The sequence below is a fragment of the Polypterus senegalus genome, chromosome 12, assembly GCF_016835505.1.
Source record: "Polypterus senegalus isolate Bchr_013 chromosome 12, ASM1683550v1, whole genome shotgun sequence".
NCBI classification, from domain to species: Eukaryota; Metazoa; Chordata; class Cladistia; order Polypteriformes; family Polypteridae; genus Polypterus; species Polypterus senegalus.
The window spans coordinates 72,427,099-72,452,911 of NC_053165.1; the positions used below are offsets into that span (position 1 = coordinate 72,427,099).

At 39.6% G+C, this 25,813-nt stretch overlaps 1 protein-coding gene across 1 annotated transcript; it reads right to left on the reverse strand.

Annotated features, from left to right (window-relative positions):
• Nucleotides 1-2,108: 2,108 nt before the first annotated feature.
• Nucleotides 2,109-25,695, reverse strand: sf3a1 (splicing factor 3a, subunit 1). Its single transcript, XM_039772231.1, has 15 exons — nt 25,456-25,695; nt 19,140-19,249; nt 17,728-17,941; nt 14,613-14,870; nt 13,338-13,412; nt 13,038-13,188; nt 10,036-10,232; nt 9,698-9,815; nt 8,063-8,370; nt 7,651-7,893; nt 7,295-7,508; nt 4,636-4,796; nt 4,245-4,346; nt 3,984-4,055; nt 2,109-2,739 (listed from the first exon to the last, which is right to left on the reverse strand). Exons 1-15 carry the CDS (start codon nt 25,501-25,503, stop codon nt 2,638-2,640), a joined length of 2,373 nt encoding a protein of 790 aa, XP_039628165.1. The 5' UTR covers nt 25,504-25,695; the 3' UTR covers nt 2,109-2,637.
• Nucleotides 25,696-25,813: the final 118 nt, after the last annotated feature.

The following is a 25,813-nucleotide window of genomic DNA, read 5'->3' on the forward strand; positions in this document are numbered from 1 at the left end:
GGGGGTCATCTCATTGTTGCCCCTCTAGTGCATCTGTTGTTAATTTCATCAACACCACAGCAGCTGAAACTGATTAACAACCCCCACTGCTACTTAACTGACCAGATTAATATCCCATAAGTTTCATTGACTTTATGCTATACTCTGATTAAAAAGTGTTCCTTTAATTCTTTTGAGCAGTATATATATATATATATAGTGGAACTGGACCCGGACACAGACAAATGGACAACGGTTTTACACCCAACACACTCATTTTATTCCCAATATTTACAATTAGTGCACAAACCCAGTGCCTCCAGCACCGATTCACCAAAGTCCAGGCCTCACAGTCACAAATTCCCATTCTTCTGGCTGCCTCCACTCCTCTCTCGAGCTCCGTCCTATTCCACCATGCTCTTGACCCTAACGGAAGGTAGGCGGCCCCTTAAATAGCAACCCGGATGGGCTCCAGCTGCTTTCCCGGCAAGCCCCTGCGGACACACCCCCGTGTGGCGGAAGTGCCGGCTGCGCATCCAGAAGTCCCCAGTCTTCTTCCCCCCAGCACTTCCTGGTGTGGCGGAAGTGTTGGGCTCCAGGTTTCTTCAGGCACCGGGGCGCCGCCTGGTGGTGGCCACAGGCCCCTACAGGGTTGGGCTTCCAAGCCCTCTACCCGTGGCTCCCAGCATAACCAGGGCGGTCGCCCCCTCGCGGACTGGAGGAGGCATAAGCACTCCACCAGTCCTCCTGGGCGTCCCAGCTGGTCTCCACCCCCAGCCGCATGCGACAAAATATATATATATATATATATCTCCATCAATTATCCAACCTGCTATATCCTAACTGTTGGAGCCAATCTCAGCCAACACAGGGCGCAAGGCAGGAAACAAACCCTGGTCAGGACATCAGCACACCACAGGGTGCACATTATATTATATATTATATATATATATATATATAAATAAAATACACATATGTATATATACACATACATACACACACAGAAAGTTGAATTACTCAGCTTTGCTCTGTATATTTTGTAAGGCTATAGTGCTGTCACTGAAATGGGTTCATCAGAAGTCCTATATAACTAGCTGTGTACTTTTTCTGTATACAATATTTGTCTTTGTTGTTTTGTGTTTTTTTATTATTGTTGGCAGGTTATGTATAGTAATGGTTAAGGCTTTGGACTTTACATCCCAATCCTTCTACCGACACGGTGTGACCCTGAACACTTCAGCAGCTATTCCTCCAATTGAAAATAAATAAATGGAACATTAACTAAGTGTATCTCAAAGTTCTAAGTCACTTTGGATAAAAGCATCAATCAAGTAAATAAGTAATAATATTAGCTCACTGGAGCGGATTACTCTTGAATGCGCTATACAGAGTTGCACACAACTAAAAAATTCCTTCCTTAGATCAGTTTCTGCTTTTCCTAGTGACTTGGCATTTGCTGATCGTCATCGCAAAACACCATTTTACAGGAAAGCATACTGAAATGAATAATCATCTGTGTTCCTTCGAAGCTGCACGATGTTTCCTCTGGGTGTCGCACAGCTGTTATCACGCTGCTCAGTTTGAGAGAAACGCACAGCTGTCATCGCACCTTCCACCATTTGGTAAAGCACCTGCTGCTCCTAAAACTCCACAGTTCAAAGTTGTTATATGAGAACGTTTCGTGGCACTTGTCACATCATGGGAGACCACCCTCTCCCTAGGTGGTTGTTCATACAAGAGTGCTTTCAAAGCCTTTGTGACTTTATAGAAGGAGGTTGCCAGAATGGGACAGATAACCAACTTGAGAGGCAGTACGTATAACAAAGTGCTGGTAGTCCTGTCCAGGACGTCGCCCCATCTATAGTCATCCATCCACCATACTGCTTAGTGCTACTATTCAGCCAGTCAATCCCTCCTGCTGTAGCCTTCATTTCCATAAATCACACTCTGAGCAGCGTGACAGCACTGCAGGTATGTTTAATAAAGCAGAGAAAAAATGTTCCTATGTTATATAAAAGAGTGGTTTGCTAACTCATATAAACAAGACAAAAAAAATATACCAAGACCATGTAACCAATTCTCTTCTGGCACAAAATCTTTGATGACATACAGGATACAAAAAGGAAACGGCCATAAAATAACTTCTTTTATTTAACATTCCTGAATTAAGCATATTATATAATTTCAGGATAGGCAACATGGATGCATTTTGAAAGAACGTGCACCACTTAACCTCTGGCACTTACAATAAAACAAGTCTAAGAAACCATGATTCAACAAAAACGTACTGCTCTGGTAACACCAATCTGGGGACCCTACTGATCCTTATTCATTTAAGGCCATTTACTTGCAGAATGGCTCAGGTTTATATGAAAAACACAAACGCTTCAGTGTTTTGTGAAAAATCTTTGTTGCTTTAAATGCTTTATACACAAAGGGTGGGGTAAAAAGCTGGCATTTACAAGATAAACTTATAACAGGAACTCCACGTTTCAACATATTAAAGGTTGAACTGAACAGTAATTTGTTTTTCCCAGGTCTGTGACATTTGTGAATAAATTAAATGCCTCATTTCTCTCAATAACTCTTACGGTGTGATGTCAACTATCCAACTCATTTTACGTCAAAACCTTCCACCAGGTGTGGCTGTACCGCCATTTACTTCTTCCTGCCACCTCTCTCCTTCAGGGCAAGGTGGATAATTGAGCCACTGTTCATGTTATAATAGGCCAAAGAATTTGAATCCTTGATGAAAATGCCCTAAAAATAAAAAATAAAAAAAAATTCAATAGTTTTTAACAACATGATCTCATATCATCACGACCAAACTCTATTACATCATCTGGTCACACAAAGCACATTTTGAAAAAGGGTACATGAAATCCAGCTGAGAAAAAGACAAAATTACAAAATACAATGTAAAAATCATCCAGTAAGCACACAAACACACCACTGTTCAGAATGAGATTACTTGAATATATATATATATATATATATATATATTAAAAAGCCAAATACCACAGACACACTCATCACAAAATTTCTCGAACCATAGGGGCTTGGGCCTTGAAATTTGAAATGTAAGTTACCCTTGGCCCATAGGTGCTTGCTAAGAAACGGTTTTAAAAATTTCGTGGTTCAGGTGAAAAATTTCTTATTGTTTTTTGACAGCCGTTTGTATCTCTGTCCACTTTTCACGAGAGAACTACCTCAAGCATTTTGATCGGATTGTTTTCTATAATTAGATAGATAGATGCTCTGCTGTAATGGCCCTAGCCAACTTATGCTGATTAAATAGTTCAGAAATCATAAGAAATGGGTGTAAAAAACACAGCCAGTAACCTATAGTGACCTGTCATGAACCGTACATCTTACGAGATATGGTTTGATATCTGTTTAATGCTGCACCACTTCTAAAACAAAGAAATATGTTCAGTTAATAATTGAATTCTTGACAATATGCCACTAGAGGTATTTTATATTCAGGTTTTCCTTGTTCCAAACATTGAACAATTATAGAAAAATGCCTGACAGTGCCTATTGACAACCAACCTGCAGATGTCATTATTGTTTGCTTGGTTTAATTTAAAGTGACAATACAGCTTTTTTGTTTAACTATCCTACCAGGACAACCTGTACTATTGCAGTAGCCCTTAACGTGACATCTTGATGTTGCATAACTGCCCCAACCCACCATGTTCCTGTATTAACTTAAACGGAATCATCCTTGAAAGGTTAAAATGAGTCAATCTGTGGACTGTACCCAACATGCTACTGCATTCCCACAAACAACAACAGTTATAATAAATTTATTAAATAACCCACCCTAACCATTCAAAACAAATGATGAAAGGCAGGGGATGTGATTTTGCAAACTACACTTTTCTAAAAAAAACAGTGGCTTAGCAATGCATACTTTTTTCTCCATTACCACAACCTCAAACCTCTGAAACAAGTGGTTTATTTAGATCATACAAACAATACAGCAGATTCTCCCACATTACCTCATACTGCAGTTTCTGTTTTCCAGCAGGCATCCCTGTAGCTTCATGTATCTTAACCTTTATTACAGATACCTGTAATGGAAAAAAAAAAACAATCAAGTACGTGGAAAGAGATGAGTTAGCAAAAATTACACTTTTAGCTACATTGGTAATAATCAGTTATAGTCAAATGAAAAAAACAATTTAATTTAGTCCCACTGTCAAACACATAATTCATTTGAAGAAGAGGAACAGCAAATCTCTTTAGTCCCTTTTATATACCTGATCTGTGAGGGGAAGGGTGAAATTGAGGACTTGTCCATTCAACTTCCATTCTGTCTTGTCCTGCATATTTGGGACTTGAACCTTTACAGTCACAGGAGCCTGAGAAGGGAGACAAAATAAATGAAAAATATTCAAGTGATGTGTAATAAACATATATCAAATGTATACACCTAATGAAGGCAGATAAACTAATATAGGCTACTCACAACAAAACACATTCACAAAAATAAATGCAATGGGATACAGCAGAAGTAAGTATTCCAGAATTTTGGGACAGTGTGGAAAACACTTTGTAAATTTAATTTGACTTGTATTCAAATAAAGACCCTGTAGTTAGGATATAGCCGGTTGGATAATGGCTGGATGGATTCAAACAGTACATGTGTACCTTGTTTCTCAGAAGGAATTCCTCTTCTGGTATTAGGCTGTCTTCGGTCTTCATCTTCTTACTTGTGGGCTCATCTTCCATTGGGGGAGGAGGATGAGAGGGTGGCATGGGTGCTGGAGCAGAGGCAGGAGGCTGAGGCACTGGAGGAGCTGGTACAAAAGCTACAAAATGAGAAAAAAAAAAAAAAAAGAGAGAAAATACATCAAAACATTGGATTTCACTTGATGGTTGTAAAAGTACTCCACAAAGCATACAAGCAAAGAGGAAATGTAACTCTCCTGTTGAAAGAATATGCTTCAGCCATATTATCTGTTGCTTTACATTTAACAAGCAATTTCTAATGCTATTTAAAACAGACAGGAAATTAACTCTGATATTGATGACTAGCAGAATACCCGCGCTTCGCAATGGAGAAGTAGTGTGTCAAAGAAGTAATGAAAAAGAAAAGGAAACATTTTAAAAATAACGTAACATGATTGTCAAAGTAATTGTTTTGTGCATTTGGCGGCAGCATCACAAAGTTGTTTTCGTCTAACTGCATCAGAAAATGTACCACGGCGTCTATGTGAACGTCCAAATTTCTGCCTCTGGTAATGTGCCTTACCGGCATTACCAGCAATTAAAGAAAATTAGTTTTGTGTCCTCTGCAGTGTTAAGAGAGAAAGGCTTTGGTTTGGGATAAAAGGAAAAAAGGGGTAAAGGAAGGAAAGTTGCCTTTTTCTTTTATATAGTATTGAGAGATGTGTTCGCCGACGTTATGATCGCCTTTTGGGGACAGTCGCGGTGGGTTTTGTGTAGATTGGGGAGACGCCCCTACCATTAATCGGCTGTGATGGCACAGTCAGTCCTCCACTCCTGTGCGTGACTTCATAATCCGAGCGGACCTCATAATCGTATACGTGCAAAAAAAGTGCGAAGCGCCTTAATATTAGTTTGCCGCGGTGTAGAAAAAGGGTCCCGTGTTTGCACTTGTCTGGGCTATAGCTCAGGGGGAGGATGAAAAAAATTAAAAGTGCTAACTTTGACTTAAGGCAGAAGCGCAGTCAGCGTCTCAAAGACCGGCACAGCTATGCGCGCACACCGGCTGCTCGACTTTTGCTAGGCAGGAGACCCACGATATCAAAAGTCTCCGCGCTCTTTGGAGGTCATTCATATATATATATATATATATATATATATATATATATATATATATATATATATATATATATATATATATATATATATATATATATATATATATATATATATATATACATACATACACACACATATATATATATACACACATACACACACACACACCCTCGCTTCGCTCTTACTTTTTTACCGTTCATTTAATCATGGCTAGTGGCGGAAAAATTATAAAATGGAAGGAGGATTACACCGAGTATGGCTTTACCAAAACAATTATTGATTGCGAATCGATTATGCATAAAACTTGAATTGGTGATCTGTTTTTCTGTGTTAACCTCATATTTTTTCATACTTCTTCCCAAACCAAGGTGGTGCGAGGGTAAAATGAATTGGGAAGCGCTGATCAATGTAATCAGTGTACCAGGAAATCATGCATTGACAAAAGTTCCCCTTTGCTTGTAATGCAAAGTGTGATTAAATGCGTTATTTTTTAACGCATTATGGAGGACATGCATCGAAGCTTCTCAGCTGTGCTTGTGCTAAGAAAAGGAAACATTTTAAAAATAACGTAACCTGATTGTCAATGTAACCTTTTGTAAGTAGTGCCTGGAGGTTTTAGTGTGGAGAAACTCTAGAGACAGCGTCTATTAACTTGTGGATTTTTCTGTGAGTATTTGGTGGCAGTGTGACGAAGTTGCTTCGGAAGACGGCGTTAGCTGCGGAGCTCAGCTCAGAGCGAAATGGGAGGGGAGATGATGATGTGACTCCTCCACCCGCCTTAACTGTCAATCCCCCCACAAACACAGTCTCTCGGAAATTTGCATAAGCACAGCCTTTGACCAGCAATTTGAACTTAAGTTAGAAAGTGATCAAAACTGTCGTTTATACCCTGCGTCCTCTCATTAAACTTGTATCCCGCATTAGCCGTGGGCATGACAAACGCCAGCGGCAGCCTGTCTATGATCTTAATTTAAACTTTAGGTTTACACGTGCTTTGTTTCCGAAGTAGCTGCAGGCATGAATATGCTTGTACAGTATGCGTCACTCGCTCGCTTCTTATTTTTCGCTGCCTTTTCAATTGTATAATGCATGTTTTCTTCAGCGCTTTTTGGAGCTCTTCCTGGTTTTCTACGTAATGCGTTGACAGTCAGTTCACGTGATTACGTGGAGGCGTGATGATGTCACACGAAACTCCGCCCCCCACGGCCATCGAGCTCAACTCCATTACATTATATGGAGAAAATTAGCTTCCAGTTATGACCATCACACGTAGAATTTCGAAATGAAACCTGCCCAACTTTTGTAAATAAGCTGTAAGGAATAAGCCTGCCAAATTTCAGCCTTCTACCTACACGGGAAGTTGGAGAATTAGTGATGAGTCAGTGAGGGCTTTGCCTTTTATTAGTATAGATGATTGACATCTGTGCCATGACTCTTAAAAAGACACTGAAGGAAAAAAACAGAAAAACAACAGTACATAAAGTGTTATAAAAGAAAAAAAAAAAAAAAAAAGTGTTCATACCAGCTGGAACAACCATTGGAGGAGGTCTTGGTGGCATGAGGTGAGGTGCGGTAGGAGGCATAGGCACCACATTGATACGTGGTGGGTGAATCATGGGAGGCATGGAAGTAATGACCTGACCAGGTGCTAAGCGCACCACGGGTGCTATTTGTGGCCGAGGGATTACTGGGACTGCAGGAACAAGAGTGGTCCTAATTGGAGGAGGTGGAGGCATCTAGAAATCAAAGGACAAATGATGATTACAAGCACACAACATCTTTTCAGTTCCTCAAAAACATACAATAACATTAATACTCATTGACCAGGAAAAGCAAGTACTAAACTTGAAATGGCACAAGTGAGTACACAAGGCTTACCGCAGGAAGATGAGGGACAGATGTGACAGGAGGTGCAGAAGTGGGTACACTAGGGGCAGAAGACGGAATAGGTGGAGGTGGAAGATCGGCAGGTTTGCTTGGCCCAATTTTCTCTTTGGTATCATCCTCTGGTACCAGTCCTTTGGCTTTGTGGATGGCCTCAATCTGCTCCTGAAGTGTAATGTTGGCCTGGGCTGCTTGCTGTGTACGTGCCATGCTGCCTGAGTGACCATCCCATGTGACCTGAATTGGTCAAACCAATGGCAGAAGTGCTTAAGTAGATGCATTTTACGTTATATTAAAATTAAAAACCTAACACTGTATTCTTTCTCTAATGGATTAATTGCTTCAGAGGCAATGCCTAATTGTGTAATTCTAAGTAACACATCTAAAGATTGTACTTTCTCCTTACCTTCTCTTCTGGTTTCTGTATCTCCTCCTCTCCAATCTTTTTACCAATTGCAGTTTCCTCCACACCAAAGATATCGGTACGCCTTTCAGCTAACTGCTTCAAGCTGCTCTGGATGTCCAGACCAGGAGCGTACACTTCGTCTTCAATCTGCCGCTCACGAATGACACGGTCTCGTTGCTCCAGCCATCGTGGATCCAGGAGACCAATACGCATATGCTCTTGCATCTTGCTGGCGGGAATCTTTTCTCCAGTGATAGGAGAAATGAGGTATTCATCTGGGGTACTTGTGACAGTCTGAGGTTTGGAGGCTGACAGTAGAGAGAGGGAAAAATATCTTAAGTAACCAAATGGGTACAATCACCTATAACAAAAGAAACTAATGTGTCTGAATCATTTATTTAATTAAATCTGCTACAACAGTTATTAACTCTACACCTGTACTGTAACAAATCATAACCCATCTCATTTAACTGACATAATTTCACTCGACATGGAATCTCACAGGTAAAACAAACATTCTACTGAATATATATGCATATATGAATATATATACACACATCACCTTAACCTTAAGTTTATATACCCATTGGTATTCAATAAGTTTACAATTAATTGTTTTTTGAGCTGGGTGATGAGAGATCACTATATTTTGGTAAAAATTCACATAAAACATCTATGCACATCCTCTAGTGACCCTGTAATGCTACCAAGAGAAAACTGAAAAGCAATGGCACCTTCACAATATGAGCAAAGGCAACATTACCAGGAAACACAGGTCATACGCAGCATAGGGATGGCCCGTTTATCCCCACTTGGCTTTCTTTGATACTTTTTCTGAACTATGTAGCAGCATCAAAAGCAGATGGCGACTGGGATGAAACTTGCACAGGTGAATAAATGAAGTAAAGTAATGAATCAGATATTTTCAAGGAACTAAATCAAATTATTTTGGGGAATACTGGATTACAATCTCTACACAGCATTACTGGATGCCAGATAAGGCACACACATTGGTGGAGGACAGAACAGTTAATTGAGGTGAAAAAAAAAACAGTTGTTTTCTGGCCTCCAGAGAAGAACAGGGAAACGTTTCAGTCTTGCTTAGCAATAGTGGTTATGTGAGGCAAACCCCAAGACACAAACACAGTGCTAACATTTGTTTAATCAGGGACTCCAACCTCTACTCTCAACTTTTAGTAAATCTAAATAGAACGGGTGTAATGGAATTCTATAAAGATTGGTTGCTTCATGTCATTCCCCACTCTCATGTTAATGTCAAGTTAGCTTAGCAGTGAATTTAAAATGAAATTAGCAGAAACAGTTTTGAGAAACCGAAGCATATATCGGTGTACATTCACAAAAACTACAGAACTTAGATTTTCAAGGGCCTTTTATATATCTTTATATATAATACGTTACTGTGGCTGTCCATTTGTCTGTCCAGAATTTTAAATCAACTGTAGCTCGCAAACCATTTGAAATATTGACCTGAAATTTAGTAAACATATACTGCATGACGTCTACTGTATGTTTGACCTCCAAGGTTATTCCTCTTTTTATTTTATTGTAAAAAAAACAACATTTCCCAATCCCCCATGTAAACTCTGCTTATTTTTAAAACTTTTAGTGTCTTACCTTTAGGATCATAGTCCTTACGAATGATTACTTGGTCAGGAGTAGGCGGAAGCGGCGGGGGCATTGGGTTTTCAGGTGGTGGTGGGGCCTTTATGCCATCCTCATCATCATCAGAGCCCTACAGTAAAAATACAAATTGAATAAATCAGAATTTCAACTTTGAAAACTTGTGAAATACTGGAGTATCTAAAAATTTTAAATAAAGTAATGGCATTCTAAAGCATATATTTAGGTGGTGGTGGTGTTGGCAGTGGAATGATATTCTCTTAACTTGGACAATAATAGTGGAAGTTCTGAAGATTCCTACTATTTAACACACATATGCACTCTACATTTACCTCATCCATATCTTGGACTTGGGTGTCCTGATCAGGCTGAGCAGATGTCGTCTCCTCTTTATTAGGAGTATCTTCATCATCCGATTCAGACTCGACTTCCATTTCAACTTCCTCACTCTCACCAAACTTCTCATATCGCTCTTGTATAAGGATTCTAGCACCAAGCTCTTCTGGGGTTGTCGGTGGAGGGAAATGACCTGCAATTGCAGTAGGATTGTACTTTAAAATGTGGTGAGGAAAGCAGGTTGAGAGCTGAAGTCTTTTCTGCCTTGACAGGCTGCAACCCCTGCAATTCCGGCCCATACTAAGCTGGTTTGAGAACGTCAATTTACTTAAATGAAATCAAATAATACAAATGTTTGTAAATATAGGCCTTTGAGTCCACATTAGATTACACTAGTAATTATTTGACTTATAAAGAAGTACCGTATATACTCACGTGTAAGTCGGGTCTTGAAACCCGAAAAATTGATCATAAAAATCAGACCCCGACTTATATGCCCCTGTTCAAAAATGCATGGCATATGTATAAAGTTCACCAAGTGGGTAGTCTAATATTTAGATTCAAAAAGTCAAAGTTGGGAGGAAGCATTTCTAACCAGAACATTAAAACATCAACCCACTAAGTTACTAACATTCAACATATGTAAAAGAATATTTAATATGTATGAATTTAACATTACTTATTGCCAATTCCAGGTTAAAAATACTTGCATACAGATCTGTACTTTCTCTGTAAACATTTGATTCACTCAGATTGTGTGTTTATCATATCTTAAATATATCACAATTTGTTTTAATTCAATTTGTCCTCCTTCACAAATTACCAGCAGAGGACAACTCTGACCTAATGGCTTCCTATTACCGTATATATTCACCTACAAGTTGGGTCTTAAAACCCGAAAAAAAATCGATCAAAAAAAAAAAAGACCCTGACATATACACCTGTTCAAAAATGCAACACTTAATTTTTTTTTTTTGTACATCTTCTTGCCTCCTCTAATCTCGCTCCAATTTCTCAGACGCCTCAAATTTTGTTGCAGCAGCGCAGCTGCCAATTTCTTTCGCTACTTTAACGACTTTTAATTTAAAACCAGCTTCGTATTTTCTTCTGATCAAACGCTCCTTCGTAGATAAGGGATGGTTTTACGATAGAAGTGTATGAGGGTGTGAGATACAAAAGCAACACGAATCAGTGCAAACGTCGCTTCAGAATAGTTTGGGTATTACTGTGTAGTCACATAGGCACAATAGAGAAAGAGGTTAGGAGCACCCGCTGATACAGCACATTGCTACACCCACATAGAAAAAAGGCTGTGTGCTCCGTGGTTACTCTCTCAGGTGAGCGTTGGCATATCGCAAACTCTTGGACCAATAGCGTGAGTTTTCCACATTCGACTTATACAACCGACATTATAAAATACCAGAAATTATAAGTGAAATCTAGTCCCGACTTATCTGCGAGTATATACAGTATTTTTATTAAAAAACACAAAATTTATTGTCAAGAAGCTTGTTTGCAAATACACTTCTACACAACAGAACTCAAGTGAAAAAAATGGGAGACAGTATAGTAATCAAGCTTTAAAACATTAAAAAACTATTTATTTTTTTTTAAATATAGCACCAAACATAAAAGAGAACCCTAATTACATAAGCAATCCTTTCAAAACATTAAGGGATACGCTTTAGATGTGAGGAGAGAAGATAACACCTATGTTACTCTAAGGGGCCTAAATGTCCATGGGACTGCTACAGCAGATCTCCAAAGGTAATTTCAGTGTACGTAATCAGCACTGACTCAGCAATCTAAAGTAGCTTTAAAATATAAATTTTTGTGCTGGATTATCGGAGTTTATCCCCCATTTTATAACTGAATGATATGCTGTAATCACAGTAAGTATTTTTTGATTTTTTAAATTGTTCAGCTAACAATACTGCTTTATCTGGTTCCGTCTCATACTGTAGATGGGTCCCTGGAAAAAATGTGCCGATTCATAATAGCAACTTAAGTATATTATTTTAGATTTTTATTAACATGGCATTGCAGCGGAAATCCTCCACTTCATAACCTGTTAGTTAAAAAATCAAGCAAATAAATAAACAAAAGAGCAAAATGAATCCTCTCCTGAACTGTCCATTGCAGCGATATAAGTCGGGGGTCGCCAAGTCCAGTCCTGGGGGACCACCGTGGCTGCAGGTTTTCATTCTAACCCTTTTCTGAATGAGTGACTTGTTTTTTCTGCTAATTAACTTCTTTTGTCTAATTTTAACTGATTTGCTCTTGAAGACTCAGACCCCTTAATTATTTCTTTTTTTTTCTTTTTTCCTTAATTAGCAGCCAGACAATAATGAGATATAAAATGACCCAAAACAACTGGTGTCCATCATACAATATCCGAAAATAAAGAAAGAAGGTCTCAGGAATGTCGATCTGCTCAGGACTCCATAACAATTTAACAGTGTGTTTTTAGAAAAGGGAAAATCAACTATTTTTTCAAAATGTATGCTAATGCACCACGAGAGCAGCAACAAACCATATAATTAAAGAACGGGTTTAATTAACTCTGCGCCTAATTTAGCAATTGGTTGGAGTTTGACGCCTTGACTTAGTTGGTCTTCTGTTGGCTCACTCAATTCACATTTTACTTCTGTTTGGATGCCATTTAAGGAAAGAAATGAAGCAATTCAGAAGAACAATGAAGAAATGCTGGAGAACAAATCTTAAAAAAGCAATTCAATTAATGAATTCACAAGAAGTTAATTAACAGCACAAACAGGGCACTTAAATAAAATGGGTTAGAATGAAAACCTACAGCCACAGTGGTCCTCCAGGACCGGAATTAGCGACCCCCGATATAAGTAGTGGCTGCACTGTATACCCCCATGCTTGCTAATCTGTAAAAGATATCCATACAGGTGCATAGGCAACCATTCATGCTGGAATTTTATATTGTGCAAGAATTAAATATGTTTGTTTTGTTTGTTTCTTTAAGGAATACCTTGCTCATTGGGTTGAAAATCCACTGTCTCCACAACAACAAAGTCGTGCCAGTCAATCTGCGCATATGCCACACGTTCTTTTTCTCTTTCTTCCTCCTCCTTCTTCCTCTCACGTTCCTGATACTTGGCCCACTCCACTCTATACCTTACCTGTGATTTAGAGTTCAAAAGAAAAAAAAAAAAAATTCAGGGACTGTACATTTAATAAGATGTATATTAGCAAGAGTCGACAGTTAACAAATTTTACTCCAACTTTTAAGATTGTGCTTTACATGGTCTTATTTATATGCACTCTTTACCTGATCAAGAACCTCACGGGTATTTTCAGCTTCCTTCTTCATTTTCTGCAGTAGCCCCTTTGGAGGAATTAAAATCTAAAAAATATATACATTAAGGCTTCTTATTAAAAGTGATACACTTTAAAATACATTATGCAGTGACTATATAGCATGATTCGTTCATATGCACTAAAAGACTATCAATCTACCAATTAACACGCATCAAAGAAACATAAAACATTTTAATTGTGTTGACTTAATGAAAGCATTAGAACTGTATAGATAAAAAGTACAAAATGTATTTAATTGTAGTTAAACAAGGTTTCAAAACAGAAATGTAAGCAAGCAAACTACAAAAGTAACAAAAATTAAATCTAACACACAAATCCATTGGTTGAGAGAACGCTAGTGACAAGAAAAATTTTTAAAAAATGCATCAGATGACAGTTTCAGTTTCATGCCTGAGAAGGGAACAACAGATGTGATCTTTGATGTGACACAGCCTGAGAGGAAGGCTAATGGCGAGTTAAGAACAAGGCTTGGTCTGGAGATGACAAGTTTTATGCTAAATGGCTCAAAAGAAGGTAATTCTCGGTCAGATCAAGGAGTGGCAGGGTGCCTTAATCCTCTCTCTCATCTCCCTGCAGACCAAATGCGGGAAACTCCGCCTGGCTCCCATGACGTCACTTCCAGTTCCGCCCCAGAAGACGTCACTTCCAGTTCTGCCCCAGACCAACAGAAGAGCCCACTGCCTAATGACCCCATTTCCAGTTCCAGTCCCAAGATCCCTCCTCGTCCTGCTTTTCAACTTTATAGATAGATAGATAGATGTATATCTGCCATGTTTTCTAGCCTGTTCAGACTCTTGTCTGTAAAGACCATTTTTCTCAACCTTACTGCATTTGCAGCCAATTCTCAAGTATACGGGAGGCTGCCCCAAACCTCCTTGTTATTTCAAGGCTTGATTATTTACCACAAGATATGGTGCACAACTTCACCCAATCATACTTGGCCTATAATGGAAGCGGTGGGGATGAAGCCAAAAGGGATGCAGAAGAAAAGATAGTTGGAAGTTGTGTCAAGACAATATGAAAAATATGCACCTCACAGCAAAGGATGCCCACTATAATGAGGAATGGAGAAAAATGATTTGAGGGGTAATCAGCTAACTCTGGTAAACCAAAATATGACTGTTGAACCAGTAATGGCGATAGTACATATCAACGATATTATTCATATAAAGCTTTATCTATAGCAGGTGAAGCAGAAGCATATAAAGCATGTATTACTTTTTACCTTTGTGTATTGCTCCACCAACTTAGTGAAGTAATTGAACAGGCTGTGTTGTGGCCGGAGGAAATCAAACTGATAATTCCGCTGCTCCTTCTGCATTAGCTGTGTAAGGAACTGACGGCCATTACGGGCCACAAACTGGGCAGTGAGTTTGACAACATCTAGATCAAAGGCTGAAATAGAGGGGGGATCTGCAATGAACTCATAATCAGGAGGAGGTTCTTTTGGTACCACGGTCTCATGGATCACTTGTGCTTGAACCTGTAGATATAAAAACGCAAATAACACAGGTTATGGATGAAAAGAAGTCTTGAATGTTGACTTTAAGTCAATTTCTCCAGAAAGGGTACAAATCAAACAGGAAAGAGGAGGAAGAGGAAAATACCATGAGACATAGATAAGCTGCTGAGCAAATCCAAAATCTGATCATATGAATTAAGTTTCTCCTGTAAAATTCGCACTGGCCCAAATATTTCTACAAACAAGTTTATGGTACAGGGACAAATACAGTAGAATAAAAACCTTAAAGTGACTCTCTGTCCTTAAAATATATGACAAGAAATATCTTAACAATGGCTTTCTGATCTCTGCTTATTCTTGAAGGACTAGAACGCCATTATACACAAGAGTTGCTAGAGACAAGAGGAAAATGTAAATCCTTACATCGTGCACAGGTACTATGATTAGATGTGTATATCTATGTTAAGGAGAATTTGCACTCTAAAGTGATAATTCTAAAGTCCTCGCTTGGGCATAAATAGCTGTCTAACTTATACTTGTAAAACTATACAACAGAAACTACTTCAATGAAGTCCTGATGTAGTATTGTGTGTGTGACATACTTACAGTTGTGCTTGAAAGTTTGTGAACCCTTTAGAATTTTCTCTATTTCTGCATAAATATGACCTAAAACATCATCAGAGTTTCACTCAAGTCCTAAAAGTAGATAAAGAGAAACCAGTCAAACAAATGAGACAAAAATATTATACTTGGTCATTTATTTATTGAGGAAAATGATCGAATATTACATATTTGCGAGTGGCAAAAGTATGTGAACCTCTAGGATGATCAGTTAGTTTGAAGGTGAAATTCAAGTCCGGTGTTTTCAATCAATGGGATGCCAATCAGCTGTGAGTGGACACCCTGTGTTATTTAAAGAACAGGATCTATCAAAGTCTGCTCTTCACAACACATGTCTGTGGAAGTGTATCATGGCACGAACAAAGGAGACTTCTGATGACCTCACAAAAAAGAGTTGTTGATGCTCATCAGGCTGGAAAAGGTTACAAAACCATCTCTAAAGAGTTTGGACTCCACCCCACAGTCAGACAGATTGGGTACAAATGGAGGAAATTCAAGACCATTGTTACCCTCCCTAGGAGTGGTCGACCAACAAAGATCACTCCAAGAGCAAGGCGTGTAATAGTCGGCGAGGTCAAAAAGGACCCCAGGGTAACTTCTAATCAACTGAAGGCCTCTCTCACATTGGCTAATGTTCATGTTCATGAGTCCATCATCAGGAGAACACTGAACAACAATGGTGTGCATGGCAGGGTTGCAAGGAGAAAGCCACTGCTCTCCAAAAAAAACATTGCTGCTCGTCTGCAGTTTGCTAAAGATCACGTGGAAAAAACCAGAAGGCTATTGGAAGAATGTTTTGTGGACGGATGAGACCAAAATAGAACTTTTTGGTTTAAATGAAAAGCGTTATGTCTGGAGAAAGGAAAGCACTGCATTCCAGCATAAGAACCTTATCCCATCTGTGAAACATGGTGGTGGTGGTAGTATCATGGTTTGGGCCTGTTGTGCTGTACCTGGGCCAGGACGGCTTGCCTTCAATGATGGAACAATGAATTCTGAATTATATCAGAGAATTGTAAAGGAAAATGTCAGGACATCTGTCCATGAACTGAATCTCAAGAGAAGGTGGGTCAGGCAGCAAGACAATGACCCAAAGCACACAAGTCGTTCTACCAAAGAATGGTTCAAGAAGAATCAAGTTCATGTTTTGGAATGGCCAAGTCAAAGTCCTGACCTTAATCCAATCGAAATGTTGTCGAAGGACCTGAAGCGAGCAGTTCATGTGAGGAAACCCACCATCATCCCAGAGTTGAAGCTGTTCTGTAGGGAGGAATGGGCTAAAATCCCTCCAAGCCGGTGTGCAGTGTCAGGGATGCCAGGAGCAACGACCCGGCCGGGACGGCATGAGGGACCGGAAGAGGGTCAAAGCCCACCCTGGATCACGTGGAGGCCGCCTTCCTGGTTGCTCTGGGGGCCACAGGTACAGGGCATGGAAGCTCCACCCTGTAGGGGCCCGTGGTCACCGCCAGGAGGCGCCCCAATGCCTTGGGGACCTGTTACCCCAGCACTTCCGCCACACCAAGAAGTGCTGGGGGGAAGATTTCGGACAGCACCCGGAGAGCTGCCGGGAGGACAGCCGGCACTTCCGCCACGCTGGTGCGTGGCCAAGGGAGGAATACCGGGAACACCTGGGGCTCATCCGGGAACTGGATAAAAGGGGCCATCTCAATTCATTCAGGGCTAGAGTCGTCCTTCTTCCACCCAAGGCAGAGAGGAGAGTGGAGGCGGCCCGAAGAAAGGCATTGAGCGGCCAGGACTGTATTGGGGTTTGTGCACTTTGAACTGGGTCTGAGTGACCGTATTATTGTAAATATTTGTAAAATAAACGTGTGGTGGTTTGAAAACAACATGTCCGCCTGTCTGTGTCCGGTCGGCTCCACAGCAGGAATAATCAAAAGTTACCGGAAACGTTTAGGGGGTCACAGCAGATACTGAAAGCAAAGGTTCACATACTTTTGCCACTCACAAATATGTAATAGTCAATCATTTTCCTCAATAAATAAATGACCAAGTATAATATTTTTGTCACATTTGTTTCTCTTTATCTACTTTTAGGACTTGAGTGAAAATCTGATGATGTTTTAGGTCATATTTATGCAGAAATACAGAAAATTCTAAAGGTTTCACAAACTTTCAAGCACAACTGTACCAGAGTTACTCGGTTTCAGCTTTCTAGACAAGAATGGAAGAATAGCAATGCCCTATTCAAGCTGGATTTTACAGCATATGTGGATTGGTCTCCCCCAAAGCTCCTCACCTTCTGTGGTAGTTGCTGCTGAGGAATTTGCTGCAGGACTTGTTGCTGCATAACCTTTGGCACAACAGCAGAAGGTTCCTGTGCTTTGCCTTCCTTGAACTCATTGACCTTGTGACGGTAGTAAGCATGGTAGGGGTCATTTGGATTCAGAAAGTTAAACTTGGGGTTATTGATCTCATTCTGTCGGATTCTGGCCTCAAACTCTGGCCCATTTCTGTATTGAAACAGTTCAAATAAAAAAAAATCATTTAAAGAGATCTATTACATTACTAAAAACACTAAGAACAGAATTTGAATTCATTTAACATAGGAAACCAGATATTTTTCTCAAAGAACTGACATTTCTTTAAGTCTACATATAGCTGATGAAAACAATTTAACCATTCAGTCAAATAAGCAGATTTTCCAGATTTGTTAACTCTTAAACCGCCATAACCGGCTATATTCGGTTCCCAATGCAATTTGCCAGAATGTACATTCGTTGAACGCCGCAGCAGGATATAGTCGGTTCAGACTGCAATTGGCCAGCACACTGGAGCTGATCAGTTTGTGCCGTACATTCATTGAGTAGCCAGCTTATGACCACTGCTGCCCCCTACAGCACTGCAGCCTCACTGTCCCTGGGTTTCAGCCGGTGCAGTAGACTAGCCTGCCAGCGTCAGCGTTTACCTCTGTGTGCTCGTAGGCAGCCAGTTCAAGTGCAGTTGGCTCGGTGATTTACTGCTTTTTCATCAATGGCGTCAGTTGCACCTTGTGCATAGAATAATAGATTGTTGCAGTATTTTTTTTTTATAGTTTTTACAGTTCATTGGCAGTGTGTAAAATGATCAGTGTTGCAGTAATTTTGATGCTCTTTGCATGAAGAAAAAAAGAACGTGTTCCACTAAAATTTCACTTTTTCTTGGTGAATTGTGACGTTTACTTAAAAAGTGTTGCAAAAAAATATTTGGTGTCCTGGGGTGCACTAACCCCCTATTTATGTGGCAGGTTTAAGGGTTAACACTGGTACTAATGACTTTTTTTTTTTTTTTCAGGTTATCCTCCTTGTTGTTATATTAGTTACTCTGTGGTGCCTTTTGAGATGTTTAGGGACAGGCCAGCTGACTACTTGGCTAAGAACACTGGAAATGAACATTTTAGGCTTCTCAATTTCTATTCCAGCTCAGTTTATTTGTCTTGTATTCCTATGCCCTTTTAACAACCCAATCTAAAAAGTGATAACAAATACATTCAGTTCTTGGTATACTTCTATGGATATGCTGGATTGTGTTTTTAGGCTCCATCACTATTTTATCTTGTTTCGTTCAGAGACATTGGTCTATACTTTCACAATACTACACTAAAATTGAAAACTGAACATCATTTTTGTAACAGTTTGGTCAGAAAGTTACAAGCAAAAAGTATGCGCTCACCTGGCCACAAAGCTGGCAGTCTTATCAACAATATTTCGGACCTCAGGTGGAGGATAGATGATACCCACAATAGGCTTTGCTGCTGGAGTTTCATCTTTTCCATCTTCAACCTTTAAAAGACAAAAAAAAAAAAAAAATTAGAAAGTTGACGAGTTTATCAAACATAAAAGATCTAGTGAATTTTTTTTTACTGAAGGTACAACATATTTAGCTTTAAGGAACGAATTATTAATGTATTTACATACCCACACACACACACACACACACACAAATACAAACAGATACATTCATCTTAAATTAAAATGTAGTTGTGTGCAGCAATGACAACAGCGACTGTCTGGCTTCTCATCTAAGTTTGGCTCCTTCTCTGTGCCTCAAGATGCTGGGATAGTCCCAGGCCCTTGCATTTCTGAAGTAGATTAGGCAGATTTAATAATAGGAAGATGAATATTAGAAGGTGGCTTTGGAGTAACATCTTCGTCTGTTGACAATTAGACTCTTTCATCTCATGACATTTTGCTTTTGCCAGCTCAAGCACAGTCATACACTTCAAAGCTGGAAGAGGGGTACAGAAATTCTGAACTGAGCTAGATGCTCAAATGTGATTTACATTAACTTCTTCAAATAAGCAGGCGCAGTAAGGAAAATGAGCACCCAATAGGAACACGAGCAATATTTTATGGACTGAGGTCCTGTGTCTGTAGCTAAGTCAGTTTTGTATGTTGATTAATTCAAGTGAAATCGAGATGTAAAATAGATAAATATATCCTAATGGCTCATGTAAGGCACATGGAATTATACAAATTTTAATCTTTCAGGTATGTTCTCAAAGGAAATTATGGCATACACTTATGCAACAATAGGAAATTAATGACACAAACATGTACATAATAATAATAAACACACAACAAACTTCATTTTGGACGACCCCCATACATAAAACAGATTTTAAGGCCAATGCAGATGTGTGTTTATTCATTTACACACTATAATCCGGTGTGCCATTTCCTCCATTTCCATTGCTCAGCCAACTTTACATTTATTTTTGTTATTTATTTTGTATTTAGACATTGGCAAGCATATTGGGATAGAGAACACTGAAGATTAAAAGTTAAACTTCTTGATCTAAAAAAGCAAGGAAAACTAATCCCCAATGAAGTCACAATGTTTACTCAAAAATATGTTCTGCTTAATTTGGTAAGGAATTACATAAGCAGCATGGATGTGAACAAGTTATCTATTTTCTAAACCTTTTTTTTTTTTTTGCACTTACAGCCACAAGTACTATGCGCCCACCCAATAACATAGCCTAATTTCCACAGTCAACAGGATATGGTGTTAAAGATTTAAATCTTTTAACTAAGAGATAACAAGCAATGATCTTACTCCCTACCTTAATAAACTTTTAAACCACTTTATCAGACAGACAGGCCTACTAAGGAATTACTTGAAATGATGGAGGCTTCATTAGAATCATTACATACTGTGACAAATTGTATAGCCCTAATGTCTAAAACCTAGCACGTCAAGTTCAAGCCTAAAAAAGAAAATCTCCCAGGACTGAAACTGAAGAGGACTTATCTAAAGTAAACAGTTGTACATCACCAGTCCCTGCTTTATTAATCCAAATAAAAGATGCTAAATCTGAGACACGAGTGCTATGAATGTAACTTGGACAAGACCGTCCAAATTCTGAGATTGGTCAACAGTGGACAAGTTCAGCTACTTCAGGTTTGTAGCTCTAAAGGCTCAGATGTCTATTCACTGGACTTCATGGTATGGCTTGACATGGATTATGTCCAAAATCTAGTCTGGAAGTGGTGGTGAACTGGACGCTGACTGATCCATCATCTTAACATCTTTATCCACTGCAAGGTTGCAGAAGCAGGACCAGAACTGAATGCAACCAGCATATTCACGCACACACCGATGTTAATTCAAACCTATACTATTAATAACCAATTAAAAACACTAAATGATAACCTGACTATACCTATTCAGTTATTTTCAATTTATGACAAGAAAAATGTTTCAAATTCAATCAAGACACCGTAGCACGTAAAAAAAAAGTTAACACCTTATAATATGTGCAGAGAAACTTATAGTACGAAAGAGTGAAATAAATGTCCTGACTTTAAGTAAGGCTTTGGCCTGGCAGATGTTATTCCCACAATAAAAATGTAGCTGATTGACACAAACGCACAATTAAAAAAAAAACAACAAAAAAAACATAGATGGCTTGGACCCACAATACTGATATCAAAAGAAAATAAGAGGGTCTGATAAAGTAAAGCATGAGTAAGAGGAAGCTCTTACGTTCATAGCTATTTAAATTGCACTTGTTTAAGTTGGCACCTTCCCAAGCACCGACTGTCACCAATGCAGTTCGATGAGACCCCATATCTAATCACTAGATTAAACAGCTTGTAAACTGCATAAGCAGATTAGTGCTGTAACAAAGACACAACCAATTCCATGCCAAGGGTAGAAAATAAGAATAATCTGCCAAAGGAAGAACAAACAAACAAAACTGGTTAAATACGCACCCTTATAACCTAACAGGTGGTACCTCAGCATAAGAGCTTTATGTGCACAGCTTAACAGCCATGGAAAACATTTAATGAGCATTTCAATACATCAGGGGTGTCAAACTCAGTGCCTGAAGGGCTACAGTGGCCACAAGTTTTAATTCCAGTCCCTCTTTTTCTTCGAAGACTGCACACAGGGACGCCCATTATGTGTTCTATAACTCTGTGATAGTCATTGTGGTCTGGTGGCCTGCTAAAATCAGCCTTAAAGAGGCCTGCCAAATCAACAAGCTACTTAAAATGGCAGCTGCAGTCATATGCCTCACCCTCAACCCACTGGAGGTAGTAGTAAAGGAAAGAATAAAGACAAAACTGAGGGCCCTTATCAACAATGCTGCACATCCTCTCTCTGACACAACAGTGTTAAGGACTTTCATCTAGCAAAATTTTCGGCCAAAGTGTGTCAAGAAATGCTACTGGTGCTCTTTTTTATCAATGGTAATTCACCTTTATAATGCCTAAACGGGACTGCTCTCATCTTTAACCAAGTCTGAGTTTTTCTTGGTTTTTAGTTGCCTTTTATTTTAATCATTGTGATGTGTATGTGAGGACGGTTTGCTGTTTGCCATAGTATAGTAATACTTATCTATTGAGCCTCTACCTTGTGCCATCAAGAACTATAAATAGTCACCTCTCTGCTGAGGATGTCTTGTTCTCTGTGTGCTGAATGGTACTGAGCTGGTCCAGTAGACATCTTGACAGACATTGACACTGTGTGCAATATACTGTGCTAATGACATACAGCCTGTACTGTGAAAATAATAATAATTTACAAAAAAAAGCTTTCTGCACTTTTGTTGGAAACTGTGAAGGTGGTAGGAAAGGTAATTGGGCAATAAAAAGTTGGTACAATGCTGGAAAAATTGCACTGCAAACGAATGTGACACTGTAGAAAGGTGAAATTCTTAATAAATAGAGAGAAAAAAAAGTGTGCTAACTTTTTGAACGTCCCTCATACTTTTCTTCCATATAGAATTTATTTCTCACACAGCATTTTAGAGTCAGTGCACAGGGTCAGTCAGCCATTTGTATAGCCCCCTGGAACAACTGCAGGTTAAGGGCCATGCTCAAGGCCTTCTGTCACTGCCAGGATTCAAACTGGCAACGTTACAGTTGCCAGCCCAGACCCATTTAGCCACAGAGCCACCACTCCACCTATAAATCCTCTTACTAGCTGTGCAACTTGTCTAGGACAGGTTAAAATCTATGTAACAAACCTCGTCACTCACGTTTGCAGTGCACAATGCAATGGATTTGGTACAGGTTCATAAAAGAAGTGTTAATGCTTCTGATGTACCATCTATTGGAAATGACAAATGCAATGCATTTTATTATTATAAATTAGGATATTAGAAACTTCTAGATAAGAATAGGACATTCAACCCAACAAAACTCACCAGCCCTATCCTCTTAAGTCTTCCAAAATAACCTGGCGCAGCACCCTTTGTACAGAACAACTCATTCCTCTCAGGCTTTACACTTACATTAAGCATTGGCAATGAGATACCTCAGGAATGGTTCCCTTTTTGAAGGATAATTATTGTGTTATTGACAAAGGTGGTCCCCTGTGTGAAAGCTGTATGTTCTTCCCGTGTCTCCATGGATTTCCTCTGGAACACTAGTTTTGTCCCAGAGTACAAAAACATTCAGGTTAGGTGGACTGGCATTTTCTAACCATGCAACTGTCTGGCGCCATATCCAGGAAGGTCCTTGCAACCACATGCAAAATGGGGTGTAATTAAGTGTGGGCATGGTTGCCTCGAAAGCTTGCATATTGTAATGCTTTTAGTTAGCCAATAAAAGGTGTCAGTTTGCTTGGCTTTTCTCTGAAAGTAACAGTGAATTTTTAAAAGTAAGCTCTGTTCATCAAGTCACCCAAGGGCTTGTGGGGGCAACTTGTGCCGACCAGAAATTCTTCCTGCCTCAAACCCAAAGACTGCAGCGATTGGTATCCCAGAACCTGGATAAACGGCTTATGAAGCTGAATGGAAGGATGGTTAACAATCTACTTCTTTCCCATTTTCCCTTTTAGTAGAGTCACCAGACCTGAATGTACGGTGCTATAACAATCACCTCTCCCTGAAGATTACTGTTGACTTCAGAAATGACAAAGACAGACATGCTCCACTCTAAATCAACAGATCCCCTGTGCAGACAGTTAGAAGCTTCTGCTTCCTGGGTGTCCATATGACCAGCTGCATACTGAAAAATGCTGAGCAAAGGATCTTTCTTTTTTTTTTTCCTGAGGAGGCTTAAGAGCTTTGGAATGAGAACCAAAACACAAGTGCACCTGTAGCACTGCACTACTGAAAGTAACCTGACCAGATGCATCATGGTCTTTTTTGGTAACCTGACTTGCCAGGATAAACTCCTCCAAAGGACTGTTCCCTGCAGATTCTAAATTCATTGAGGCCGACTTTCCACTATCTACTCAACCAGTTGTCTGAGGAAAACTGAATCCATCATCACTGATGATGACCACCCAGCTCATTCATCGTTTCCACTTCTCTCTTTTTTTGGCAACTGCTTCAGAAACAGCTTCTTCAACAAGTCACTTAATTCCTAATTCCTTCTTACTGGTTTATGTGAAATTGTACTGTAGGGAGCCTGTGCATTGCCTCACCCACCACACAATAAACCACATGTATTGGGACTTCAGTGCAGCGGGTAATATCTCAGCACCACACTGGAACAATATTTTTTTTATTTTTTGTTTATGGTGGCTGGAGTGCTTTTATTCACTGTATTAATTTATCGTCTGCTACTTTATTTACACCTCACCACAACCGTTGCACAAGGACTTCATTATGCTCTCGCAGTGTATGTGACAATAAAGATAAACAAAAAAATAGCTTTTTTCCTGTCGTTTTTTGCGTGTCTATGTATAATGATATTAATACTTTTCTTGGGTCTCTGTATAGTACCGATTATTTGGATCCTCCGGTTAAAAAGTTTAAGAACCGCTGCTCTATAGCTTTTGCGGACACTAGGGGCGCTGTTGGGCCTTCGTACAAGTCAGAATGGCTATGGCCACCCGCGGCACTAAATTGGAATAAGCGGGTTTGGGAGTTCTTTGGCAAGAGCAGCAGCATATATCCGCTAGCAATACTGGATCAGTCTGTTAAAAAACAATCAAGGAGGCTAAAGTGACCGTTTTTACTATAATGGCATCTGTAAAGAAACGTCACGCTCTACCATTGCCTAATATATTTGACACTTCATAAAGCCCCTCTTGCTGCCACTCGCCATGAAAGGAGGGCTAACAAGCGGTGCCTAGCAGTTAAATCAAAACAGGCAAATCAAAGTTGTTGTTCACTTTCCTCTTAACCGGCTCTATTTGCTACCCTGATTGTGGGGGGGAAATGAACGAACAATATCCTGAACGCGCTAACCGCCAAGTAACGGGAAAAAAACAAAAATGAGAACAGCGAAGCGGTTATTTAGAAAAATAAAATTACAATTTAGAGGTCTGGAAAACGTTCGAGGAAAACTACAGCACCTCCAAGTCACTCCACATGTCGCAGACATCAACACAAAACTCACAAACGCACGCCCACTTCAAAAGAAGCCAGCCTCCTTCACCTGCAAGGCCCCCTTCTAGCTTTGGGCAAGTTTAAGGTCTGCAAGACGATACAGGAATATGACCTACGTGTGTGTGTGTGAATGAAATTTAAAAATGCAAAATGAACAATCCCTCATATTCACGAGACAACTGACCGAGCAAATACCTTGTTATTGGGCTCCGGCTGAACGATGGAAACGGGCCCGGCAGGCATCGTCTCGGAAGTAAGCGGACCTGTTCCTGTGAGAAATTCTGACGAAGTTTGACCCCTTGACAAAAAAAAATCTTCAAGTTCTTCGTTTTGTATATTTAACTAGTATCTGCAAATATCTGTATTTTTCAAGAAAATCTTATTTCTACGTCACTCCACTCACGCTCATCCACCATCCTCGTATCTTAAAATGGCGGCAGACGGCGGACGAGACTATTTAGTGAAATGTGGGCAACTAATACATCAATGTTCAACTAATGGGACTAAATTTTCAGTATTTTCCCAGAATATAACGTTTTATAATTATATTAAA